Raw genomic sequence first — 13188 nt, 5'->3', positions numbered from 1 at the left:
ATATAGCGTTAGTTTCATTAAACTAAAAGACAGAAAAGGTAACCACCAAAACATTACTGAATTAGTAAAAGTCTTTGAATTTCATTGCGGGTTAAGATATCTAGAATTTTTATGTCTTTTCTGGAGGCAGAGAGCACATAAATGCATTTTATAGATGACCTAATGCTCAGTGACTGGTTTCTACAGTTGCTCATTTTTGTGTCTATGCCCTATGGTCCTGATCTCACAAGCTCCTCTTCGAGGGCAGAACTGTTGTATAATTGCAGATGAAGGACTTTGTGTGAGGAACGGCTTCTTTTACAAGCTTGATTGAACGTGCAGGAAGGCAGGTCTCACACTTCTACATGCCATAGAGATTAGTCTTCAGGGTGCATTTGTGGTTAACTTGTATCACAGAAGTACAAAAAATGCTGAACTTTTTTTTCTTGTTTTTTTCTCCTTTTAATTTCTGAGAAATTGCTACAGTGCTTTGAACTTAATTTCTCGGATACTTGCTAGTTAAATAGTTGAATGTTTGGATAAACAGAATTGAGAGCTTGATTCTGGAAGAGAATCTTGCTTTGACAACAACACTGGCTTGCCAAACCCTAAAATTGTATGTCACGCAATAGGAAGTCAAATTTAAAAACTTTTGAAATAGTTGCATTTCAGTGCAGATTTGCCTGCTCAGACATCATGAACTCTAAACATTAATCCTTGCTAGGCAGGGAGATAAACTTAAATGATACCTATCTTGTAGCTATGGAAAAAGTGCATAGAGATTTTGATGTACTTTGGGTAAGTGATAATTGGATATGTTACTCAGATTCTCAAGTTTTCTGCTCTGAAGCAGAATCAAGTAAACCAGTTTTTATCGTTACCCATTTTACTGTCAAGTACTGTACATTATGCTACAACTCTTCACACTACTGAATACATATTTCTCTGTAGCATTCTGGTTCCTGCGAAAACTTTCGGGTGGTTTTAAAACTGTCATTTTGTTAATTGGAATTATAAACTAGGATAATTATAAAATCTATCTGGACATTTTTAAAACTTTACAGGAATGCTGAACACAGTCTCCAGGAAAAGATCTAAGTAGTTGACACTTTCTTCATTTGCTTGCCTAAAAATTTATTGTCATGTATTATCTTTTCCAATAGTTTTCAAAATGCCAGGACAGTTCTAGGTGACAGAGACTGTCATCAGTATTCCTTTGGTGGTGGTTTTTACATGTTTTTTATGCTTTTTTTTTTTTTTTTAATCTTAACCCAGGTGGTCACTGGGTTAAGAGACTGAGACTTGTTTTTTCTATGGGAACTCTGTTATGGGAAAATGAATTCTGTTTTCTGAACTACAGTCACTATAATTACTTGATTTGTCTGTATTCTACCTATTAATGTTTTTAGAACATAAAACATTATTGTAGGAAATGCTGAAGTTCTCTAGGGACCTTCAGGAAACAGAATTTCACCTAAGAACCAGAATACTGCTAGCTCTTTGTATACAAATAAATAAATTGAAAGAGGACAATTTATTAATTCAGCCTTTCACATGTTTTTCTTTGATCTTTCTCCAGAACTGTTCATGCAGTATTCATCTTTAAGAAAATATTTTTTCTTGTAAAGTCTACACACTTGGCACAACTACTTCTCGATTAATCCCTCCATGCCTTTAAAAAACAGAAGGCAGGATATATGCTAGAAGTAAAAGCTATTTTTGCGTGTGTGAAACTATACTTTGTGATACAGTTTTCCAGTTCTTTTGTGCAGTTTCAGAATGAATTAATGGTGGTCTGTAAGTTAAGGGTGTTTGATATCTGTGTTGAAAATCAAGATGTCAGCTGGAGAGGCATTCTATTTTTGTTCAATTAATATCGGAGAGCATTACATCAAAGTGGTAAACTCCTCCTGTAGCAACAGATGCAGCAGCCCTGAAGCCTATTTTTCTCTCTTGTTACATTAGTGTTTAATTAAAGAAAACAACTAGTTGGAGGCAGTTACTTTCTGTGAAATGTAATGAAGATTTATTTTGTAAGTGACCTTCACTGTATTAGCTGAATCAGTAATCAGAAAAATTAATAGAATAATCAAATTATATACAAACTCATAAATCATCATGAATATGCTGTCAAAAATTCCGCTTTTAATATGTCCAATTGTTTCACAGCTGTATTAAAAATTACAACTGCTGATTCCTGCCTTGATGGGAACTGAAATGGCATTTAAAGGCTGTGCATGATGGAGGGCTACCGGGCCAAAAATTTTCACAACTGTTAATTTAGTTGTAATATGATTTGATGTCACCAGGGCAAAGTTGAAGTAGAGTACAGTGTTGTTGCTATCTTTCAGCAAAACTTGAATTATTGGTGTAGGCAGTAGCCAGTTAATTAGAGTAATATCAGTTTAAATGCCTGTCATTTAGGGTTAATGGTATCAAAGAGTTGCCTTGTACTTGAAGTGCAGTCACATTATCTGGAATAGCCTGGTGTATGAACGTGATGTTAGCACAGTGATTTTGTCATAAATTATTGGGATGCTTTTTAGTTTAATATTTCAATTTCTGTATTTAAATAATTTCAGCAAGTTCTTCCAAATCATTTTCAAGCTAGGCTGTTTTGGTAGGTATTTTGGCTCTTTACAGTTGTTTAACAGAATGCAATTGAAATTAATTCCTATTTTCATTTAAAAATAAAAGTTTTCTTCTGGCCTACAGTGCAAACAGGCCATGCCCTCCTCCACCGGGTAGCAGACTACTCTTGAAAATAACTAAGTCATTTGGAAGACATTTTTGTGCAGCCAAGCAGCAAAGTTCTTTCAAAGCTGCTAGAAAAATGAAGTGCATCTATCAAAAAACAAACAACAAATAAGAAATAAACAAAAACTTGTCTGTGAATGTATTAGCTGCTATTTTTAATGTCATGCCATATGAAGTACATTTGTCTGAGTTGGTCCGAAAGATCCTTACACATGCTTTATCAGTCTAAAAGTCATTGATCGCAGCATTAGAGACAGTAAGCCAGTTTCTCAAGGCTCTGTTATAATTCTTCAGTGGATGTTTAACCTTTGTGTCATGTTCAGCAGTCTTGAGAAAACCAAAGGCGGGATGATTCAATGTAGTGCATCTTCTCCCTGCTTTTGCATGGGCAGAAGTGGTTTGAGGTAGCAGCTCTTCTGCTTTGGCCTGTAGTTAGCAATAGTGGTGGCATTTCCTTAGGCTGCTGTGCTTCAGAGTACAGTATCGCACATGCGATATTATTGCCTCGTGTTCTTGTATGTGGTGTCAGGGGTGAAGAAGGCACAAATATTCTTCGGCACTACAGTATTTTGGGTGTTACAGACTCAATCTTATTTCAAATACAACACCTAGGCACTCTGTTAATGAAATGGCAGGTAGCATTTCTAATTTTATGCCCTCCCAGTTTGAGCTCTGTCTGTTCACGTGTGAGCTGAACATCAAATGGCTGGGTCTCACCAAAGCTTAGCCGAGTAACAGGAACTTGGAAAACTCGCAGTATCCTTCTCCGGGATGGCAAAATGGAACAGCGTGTCGCTGCACTGAATGTGCTACACACTGGTTCATGATTTCCTTCAAGAGGGTGTTTACTTTTGAATAATAGGTATCACAGAAAGAGCACAGGTGTGTTTAACTTGTAGGACAAAGCAATAATTGTCAAATGTCACTTGATAGCATTTGACAGTTGACCCATCAGTTCTCTCTGAGCAAAGGATATGCACTTTATGACAATATGCAGATCATGTTCTTTATATTCTGCATACGTGAGAAGAGGTCACTGGTAGCTGATTGATCTGAATGAACTACTGGGGGGTAAAAAAGCAATTAAAGATTCCCGAGATGAATCAGACAGTGCAGAGTCCAAACCTGAAACTGTATTGTAAGGGATTGGGTACATCTGCACCATTTTTTTTTCTTCACTTCATTCCACTAGATAATTTTCATGCTGTCTGGAAACGTTAAAGATTATTTCCCTTTTAAAATAATTGGAAAAATGTTTTAAGTGTTCTTACTGTTTTACCTTTTGCCGTACTGAATTCTAGAGAACTTAGTTCTGAGAGTTTTGTCTTATTCTTATAGTAACAATGCCCTGAAACAGTGCACCATGAACAAAAAGTAAGAGTGGAAGTTTATCCTGATTCACCAAACTTGAATTCACAATAAATCATGAAGTTTTATCTTTGTGAATCCCTAACGTACATCTTGTTTCTGTAAGATCACAAATTTCTCTGCATTACTGGGCTCTTACAAAAAGTTCATAGTTTCTTTTTAGATACATTTCAGAAGGCAGTTTGGTTGTTGATACCTGCTTGGTGCTATTTTCACGGATGTCAGCTTATATTAAAAGTTTTTAAGAGCTGGGATTAAAATATTTTCAAGCTGGTAATATTGCAGCCATTTTAATGTTAAGCGAGCTCAGTAAAAATTGTAGGCATCACTTGTGGAAACAAAACTTGTATTTGTTGTTAATTACTTTATGTCACATCAAATCTACAGAGAAGTAATCCCCAGAGGTTAAGCCTGGTTTGTAGCAGATTTAGGAAGTTAGGATAAGGGGATTTCTCTTCACCAGGCAGATTTTTACTGTGCTGCTTTACAGGAGAGAGGTTTTGCACTTTATGCATAGGATGTTCCTCTGATGAAGAATTTTGTTCAGAGATGCCCTGGGGGCTGGGGAGACACATCTTGGCACGTGACAAACTCTTGCAGGGGGCTGACTTCACACAGACTCAGGAAGGTGCCCTCAAACTAGACTCTCTGCAAATGGAAAGAAGAAAATGGTTCGCTGACCATTTAAAAAGTGGGAAATCTAAGTATGATTTAGCAGGTCAGCCTCTGGCACAGAGAGTGGCTTAGTTACAGGTAGTCAGCAGGGAAACGTGGAAGGGAGCCAAGGCAGCTGTCTTGGAGGAGATGCCACGTTTTAGGCAGGAATGCATGTACAGTGGAGCAGCAGGTTGCTTCTTATGATCAGCCATGGTGCGTGGTGTCATTAAACGTACTCATCCCACAGAGATCTGTTCCGTTCACTGTTCAATACTGAGTTTGATCTGTTGACCCCTGCTGCAGCAGTGTCATTGCAACTGCATGTAGCTCAGTGCATCAGAGCAAAGTAGAGAAGCAGGACCTGATTGTTACAGAATCTCTTAACAAAAGCTGTTTCCTATAGAAGTTGTTACAAACTAATCCAAAAGTAACTTCCTCATATTTAGTTGTCATAATTTAGTTTATTTAAACTGTGTCTCCTTATAGTATAAAAACAAATAAGTTGTAATTTTGGTTTAATGGTTTGGTAATTTACTTGAGTATTGAGATTTCTTTGTAAGTGGAGAACAACTTAGTATATTTTACCTTTTGAATTCTCTTGGGTTTCTTTTTCTCTTTAGAATATTTTTTATCATTATTCCATACAAGGAGTATCTTAAGCAACTGTATCTTAATATAGGTGGAACTCAGAGGAATCACTACTTGAACAAGGTCACCCTAAGACCACAAGAGGTACCCTATTCTGTTGGGGTACTTCTCAGTGCCCTTAAAATTTAATGTGCTCATAGTCGATAAAGTTCCCATGCTACAGTTCGCAGAAGTAGAGAAGTAAGTTCTGAACCACACTTAAAATTCTGGTAGAAGTTTGGTTTGGTTGTTGTGTGGTCTTACGTTCTCATTCTATACCATCTGCCGTGCAGCATGCTCAGTAGACATCCTGTCTTTAGTAAATAGGTGCTTTTCCATCCTGAATGACTGAGGATGGTAACAGAGGAGTGTTCAAGCTAATGTACCAATTAAGAGGACTCTAATAAATGCTAATTTAAAAAAGTTAACAAATCTTTTACAAAACTATATGACAGACATGCTCTGTTTTGATTGTTTTTTGATTGTCTGATTCAAAGATTAAGGCTTGTCATTAAAAACGTTGTACTACAGTGTGCACAATGCTTTGCCTTGCTTAACGTAAGTGCTCTCATTGCTTACAATTAGTCATGATAGGTGTAACTTTTATTTTTTATGTTTCTAGGATGTGTGCAGTATTTGGTGGTATCTATTGTCTTCGCCATTCCGTGCAGTGCCTTGTAGTGGACAAAGAATCTGGACGGTAAGGGCAATATAAGTAACCTTCTGTTTATATACAAAACACAGGTGAAAAATGCGTTAAGTCAATTTAAAAAAAATGATTCTTCAAAGATCCTCCTCAGTATTAATAACACATCAACCTTGATTAAAAGTAATTTGTGTATAGGTCCTCCAGAACAAGGAAAGCGGGTCTAGAATATAGAAACTAAATTAATTTCCCTGTGATATTACTGCAGCTCCTGATCACCCAAGCTTGGAAGACAAATCATTTCAGCTGCCGGGGGGCTGGTGATGAGTGATGTTAGTTTTCCTTGTGGCCTTACCTACTCTAATTGATTTTCATCAGATGACAACAAAGCCCTCTGTTATTGCATTTTTAAAAATGGAGCTCACCTAAAGACTCATCAGATTAATCTTTGCTGATAATGCATGTCACTCCAAGAGAAAAGACTTTAATGAGTTTTTAGGTAGATTGTTGTCATAAACTATGCTGCCCTCTTATCCTAGGATAAATTCTTTTACAATATCAGGCCTGTAGGCAGGTGTAAAGTTGGAAAAGGCAACCCATAGTTTTTTCCATCGTGGCATTTTTTTCATACCTCTGTAGTTTGTCATGGTTTCTGTTGTATACGTTTTATCAGTTACTACTTACTCTACCTGAGACTTTAGCTCTTAGGAGTCTTTTTTTTTTTTTTTTTTCCAGCTGTAATTGAAAACATTCTTCAGCAAATATTGGAAAATAAGATATAAGATATGTAGGAACTTTTATTAGGAATATTAGTAATTAAATGATCAGTGTAGTATGTTTGCTTTCCAGTTTCACTGCATATTTGATTCTTTGAGAGCATGGTACTAGTAGCTAAAACAAAGTATTTTCAGCAACAGGATCATAAAACTTTTTTTTTCTAATCATTCAAAAAAGTCTTAAATATTCTCTTCACTATAGTAAAAATGTCACTCAAAGGCCAAGTTTCTTTGAATCAAGTGTATTCTCTTATCCAGATATTCAGAAAGGATATTTTCTCTTTTTCTATTTTCTCTCACCAGAATGCAGTACTGCTGTTTACTTGTGAAAAGTCTCTTCCTTAGTGTTACATAGTAAGCTAACCAGTTCTCTTGCTAAGATCATCACTATTTCCTTTCACTTCTTTCTCCATGTTACCTGTTTCCTTACTGTGCATTCCCTTTTTGTGCCAGCTCTGTTTCCTCTTGACTTCAGGCTGCAGTCTTTTACCTACTAGAAATCATCTATCAGATTGTTAATGAGGGTATTCATGAGTTACTGAGCTTTTGAGTCAATAGGCCATTAATAGTAATTGTTAATAGGTAAATTCATATCTTGTTGTTACCACAGCTGTCCCTGTAGTTTGAGACAGCTTGTCTTGACTGCAAACAGGTTAAACTTACAACAATAGGCATAGTCAAGTTATGCAATGTTCATCACTATTTTATAAAGATCTTCCATAGGCTTCCAGATTTCATCAATATCTTCATGCAATTAGTTTTTTAGTATCTTTAATATATGTGCTTTAATACAAGTAGGGAAAAAATATAAATACAGCCTTGATTTTCTTCTCAAACTTCTTCTTCATTTAGAGTTTTGGTTTAACCCTAAGTATATCCATAGGTCATTTCAGCTCTTTTCCAGACTTGGCTAACATTATGTCCAGTACGAGAAAAGTAAGAACCAATTCAGTAACTAGTTGAACTGCTTTTTTATTTTTTTACTACATGTAAAAATTGTATATAGAGAGAGCAGTAGATTTTTTTGTCCTGAACCACCCAATTATTTTAATCTTGTTGCTATAGCCCTTTTTAAAGTTCACAAAAGTAAGATTCAGGGAAGACAACATGAAAGTATGCAAACTTTTATACGTACTTGTTTTAAAGTTTCATTAAGTCACTTGAAACTTTCTTTTTTTTAGGTATCATATCAGATTAGGTCTGGTGTTCTAGTACATAAGCAGAATATTCTGTACTCTTGATAGAACTCTGATGCTTCGTTAGAAAATAAAAAATACATCATGTTAATTAGATTGAGGAAAAAGCAAATTGAATGTATTCATGGTTATTGTTTTCTTTTTTGTTATTTTCTCATTTTTATTGTACATCATTTATTTGACTTTATCTGATAAATTTTAGATTATTTTAAATTACATGGGTTGCATTAATACTAATGGTAGACATTTTATATTGATCACTTTTTAAATATATTTCCAATTAAATAATTCTGTCTCAAAAATGGAAAAGGTATGATAAATGGAAATTTATATGTCTGTAATAAAAAGATATAGCAAACACATAGTCATTTACATATCTGTCTTGAAATATTGCATACTGGCTTTGTCAGTGCTGGTAAGTCCATTTCAAGGATGTCGCCCTTAGTCCATTAGTTTGGATAATGAGCCCTATAAAGTACATTTATAACTCGTGGCACTGCAAGGAGATGGATTCTAATTTTCATCCTTTTATCTAGACACATTGAAAGAAGGTCAATGGAGGGTTCTGTATGATTCATTGTCCCAACACATATCAGATGACAGAGACCTGATAATGTCAGTGCATAAGTGTCTTCCATATTTGGAAGCAGTACTTGAAAGAAATTTTCTCAGCATCATCCTTTGAAGTAAAGTGGAGACTGATATTAAAAGCATTATCTCTTTTTCTGTTTAAAATCTTATCAAGTGTATGACCCGATAGCTGTTCCTGAACAAAGAAGAGGAAACAACACTTAGCAGGAAAATAAAAAGCGTGTAGTTGCTTTTGCTGGCTTTGAGTGATATAACATGACATTTAATCAACCTTTCCCCTTCAATAATGTTTAGGGGGGTGGCAGGGGAAATTGTTTCATAAACAATAAGAAAGGTTATAATTAGATATGAACTGTAGCGGCTTGACTTCCTTGTTTATTTGCAGTATTCAAATGAGTGCTTGAGAAAGAAATCAGTTTAACATTAAAAAAAAACTTCTTAAAGTTGCAAGAGAAACACAAACACATGTTGAACAGAATGTGATTTGAAGTGTACAGAAAGTACAGCATACAGCATGTTTCAAGTTAATCAATATTTGTACCATTAGACTTAAAATTACTGCTTTGCAAGTTATCTGCTGCATTTGGATGTCGGTATATGTGTAGCATCCAGATTCCTATGAAATAAGCATTAGAAGTTTTTTACAACTCTCCTTACTTGTTACTAACTTCTTATGTTTGTACGTAAGCATAGCCTGCGCCCTTCTTCAGTTCTCATTTTTGACTAGAAGAAGCAACAGTGAAATCCTAATGCTGCTAAAGCTAGCGATGACGGGCTGCCGTTACTTAGGTTTCATTCTCCTCTTCTGTAGTTGCATAGACCATTCTGAGCACAGAAGCTAATGAGTAACGTGAAGCTACAAAAGTGTTCTTTATTTGTAAGGCATAACTTGCATGTCAGATAATTACTTATACAGGAATTGAGCTGCAATAAAACATTTAAATCTTTTAAGGGATCTCCGTTAGGCATCCTTCTGATGTTTTACGTGTTGCTCATGATGTGTATGCACATGTGTAAAAAAAAAATGAGATGCTTGTTCAGAAGTATTTAATTAAAAAAAAAAAAACAACACAGTAACTCACATATCTAAAAAATGTTAGGTTAAACTAATTTGCTCTATTTTTACAGGAAATTTTCTGTACACTTGTCTATTGAAAATTTATATACTAATGCCACTACATATAATTATTCTTGTATCATTTGGACCTGCATACATTCAGAGAGGCTTTTTTTTGGTGGACCATTGTTTTTGACTTTTCAAGTGTTGTCTGAGGCAAATGAATGAAACATTTGCACTAGAACAGGAATAGAATCAAGCAGTATCTATTAAGAACATTTATGCTGCTCTTAAGCAGTTACCCTTTTTGTTTGTAACTTAGAGATAAATGTTATATTTAACCACTAATAATACAATCTTAGAAGTTTAGAAAAGTTCTCCTGGAAAGTCTGAGGCAAGCATTTCTCATAGATCTTTTCTTACGTCTCTTAAATTAATTTACCATTTTATTTGTCAATTATTAGGAAAATAAACTTGCCTTTGGTAAAGGTTGCTGGTGTGAGGGGCAGAAATAGCACCGTGTTAGAGTAATGCCTACAAAATCATTAAGAGTATGACTTTTCTACGCTTTGTGTACTGTGAAACTTCATGCCATTTTCACATACAAGCAAATAGCAGTGTTACTAGCGTACATCTTGTTTTCCTTAAAAAGCAGCTACTTTGTTAATGTTCTAATATCAGTTTAATGAAATTGTATGTAAAAAATGTCATGTATGCCATGTAGAATGTATAAATATCTGATTTCTTTATCAATTTGAGATGTGTATTTAGAGGTTCACATGGTAAATGTGTACAGATCATTTGACACACATAAATGATGTTCTGTGTAACTCAAGATTGAAAAACGTGTATACTTTTGTTACTTTATATCTGAGTTTATTAGTTTGGTTCAAATTTTTCAACAGATGCAAAGCAATTATTGATCATTTTGGACAAAGAATAAGTGCCAACTATTTTATTGTGGAAGACAGTTACCTTTCAGAGAGTGTATGCAGAAATGTATGTTACAGGTATGTAGTAAAACAGTAAATGTACTACGTCTCTTAAAACAAAAGAGCACAGTGCAAATTAAAGACATTGTTTCCTGCTTAGTCTTTGCAGCATAGCTTAGTTCTGTGCATAGTTTTTCCTCTTCCTTGCATATATCTGAGAATATAATGTATTTTCTATGTTTACGTTTCATTAAAGGCTCGTCTAAATTGTATTATCCATTTCCTTTTAAAAAATCCATTAAGGGTTTCACGTTTGTTTAAAAGTGCTTAGAAGGTGCAGGTGCTTTTGCTCTTCTTTCTTTAAATTTGTTCAGGTGTAGAGAAAAATAAAGTCCCTGTATTTTCTGGTTTTTGTTGTTGTTGCCAAAAGCATTGGACATATAGTGCCTTTGTCCTCAAAGTACTGCAGATATGAAAATAATAAAACTATAGTAGTGAGTGCAATGCAGAAATAATTATAGGCCATGGAAGAGTTGAGGTTTGAATTCACGAACCCCACTGTAGTATATTTCCTGTTAATACAAAGTATCCTGTGCTGTTTGGAACATAAAAAGTCTTCTAACATGCTGCTACTAATCTTGATAAAATAAAACAAATTTTTAAATGGGAAGGATATTCATGCTGCTTCATATAATGGCACTGACTCATGAATTCATCATCTATTTTTGTCAATTAAAATATTATATTAATGTTCCAGATGTGGTCCTACTTTATCAACAGGCAAAATGTCTTACCAGTAACCATACTAATAAAGATTGTATGCTTAAATAAAATTTCTACAGTATTATGCATAATTTGGGATTGCCAAAACTCTGAATCCAAATTGTAATTTTTTGTTTCAATACCACAATTTTATTTATTTTTTAATTGTAGGCAGATCTCCAGAGCAGTGCTCATTACAGATCAATCTGTACTAAAAACAGATTCAGAGCAGCAGGTACATACCAATTTTTTATCACTTACTTCTTTATGAATTGTATGTATTGATATTTAAACTGTTTAAGTGTTACGAATTAGTTTATGGATTTGTTTCTGCTTGAATCAAGCATTTTGGTCAGCCATCTCTACTGATAATTGTATAATTCATCAGTTTCTCTAAAACTCCTTGTAATTTTACTCTATTGTATTTTAATGACTTGGATTTCTCTGTTGTTTGATGCTATGGTAATTAACCCAGTTTCTTGTCTAAGCTTTGTTCGAACATTTTTGTTTTATAACATTCACTTTTATAGCTTGAGATTCCTTTCATACATATTCAGATCCTTCTTCAAATGTTTCTGCTTTGTCAATCTTTAATACCCTTTAGAATTAAGGCCCGCAGTCTGTGGTTTTTTTTTTTTTTGTTTGTTTGTTTTTTCCGTACACTGCCTGTGTGCTTCCATTAATTTTTACAGGTTAAATACTATCTACAGAATAAGAATAAAGATGAGAAGCCTGTCCTTCCTAAATCTTGTTACTAGTAGTCTTGCATTGAAATACTCTCATTCTCACATACCAATGCTCTTGCCAACAGGGTTTTCTGTTTCATAAAAGAAACACCTGCATCATGGGTTGTATATATGGGAATAACAACTGCTCCTTGAGAGCTTTTAATATATGTTGCAGAAATACATGTTTATAGGATTGATAAACTGCAGGTGACTGAACATATACACAGGTTTCTGTGACCATACATACCTAGGTATGAATTTATTGGTAAATAAGTGTGAAGCTTAGATAATCTTTTTATTTTTGCAAAAGTATAAAGATTTTTAAACTTAATAGGTTTATCTTTCAATAACTTTCCACAAATCAATGTGTATGTTTGTATACATACGTCTGGTTATCATAAATCTTTTATATTCCAAACTGTGCTACACGGCTTTTGGTCTAATAATTACATACGGTATTCTGAATACTGTGTTTTATTTGCAATTCAGTGCATAGCCATTTGTAATTAAGCAGTTCATAGGATACAAACCACAGTTGTGGTTTGTAATATTTCAGTGTAAGTTAATACAGCATTTAAAAATTAGTGTGATATTCAGAATTTTCTCTTCTCTTTCTGCTTGGCAGGTTTCCATTTTGACAGTGCCTCCAGTGGATCTAGGACAACCAGCAGTCTGTGTCATTGAGTTGTGTTCTTCAACTATGACATGCATGAAGGACACTTGTAAGTATGGGATATATGTTCTCCTAACTGTATTACTTCCTACTAGGCTAGTATATTTATTTTCACTTATACAATAATAAATCTTTCCATTAAAAATAGTAATAATTCAAAGTACATGAGTCTTACTGATGGCATGTCCTTAGAGTTTGTTTGAAAATGGACAACCTTACCTGAAGTACACTACATTTTGGGGCTTTTTGACTTCTGAAAGGTTTGGCAGAGGTAAAATTATGTCTAAGCTTACACTCTTGTACTCTACGGAGTGCATCATGATTTATTTGAGGAAAGGATACACAAATGCTTTTAAGAACTTTATTATTGTCTAATTCTGCATTAGATTTTCTAATTCTGTCTCAGAAATAACCTTTTTTGAAGGGACTTTCCCGGTAT

The 13188-nt window shown here is 34.5% G+C and overlaps 1 protein-coding gene across 1 annotated transcript in view; it reads left to right on the top strand.

The window, feature by feature from the left end:
- CHM (CHM Rab escort protein) overlaps positions 1–13188 on the top strand; it is a 59759-nt gene that overhangs the window by 33321 nt on the left and 13250 nt on the right. The window contains exons 9-12 of the mRNA XM_082770530.1: positions 6011–6088; positions 10560–10664; positions 11520–11583; positions 12702–12798. Coding sequence (XP_082626656.1) covers positions 6011–6088; positions 10560–10664; positions 11520–11583; positions 12702–12798 — 344 coding nt within the window. The remainder of the gene's footprint in view (positions 1–6010; positions 6089–10559; positions 10665–11519; positions 11584–12701; positions 12799–13188) is intronic.

Source organism: Aythya marila (genome assembly GCF_965140915.1).
Source record: "Aythya marila genome assembly, chromosome: 13".
NCBI lineage: Eukaryota > Metazoa > Chordata > Aves > Anseriformes > Anatidae > Aythya > Aythya marila.
Note: the sequence above shows the minus strand (reverse complement) of the source record. Positions and strands in the feature narration are given on the sequence as shown.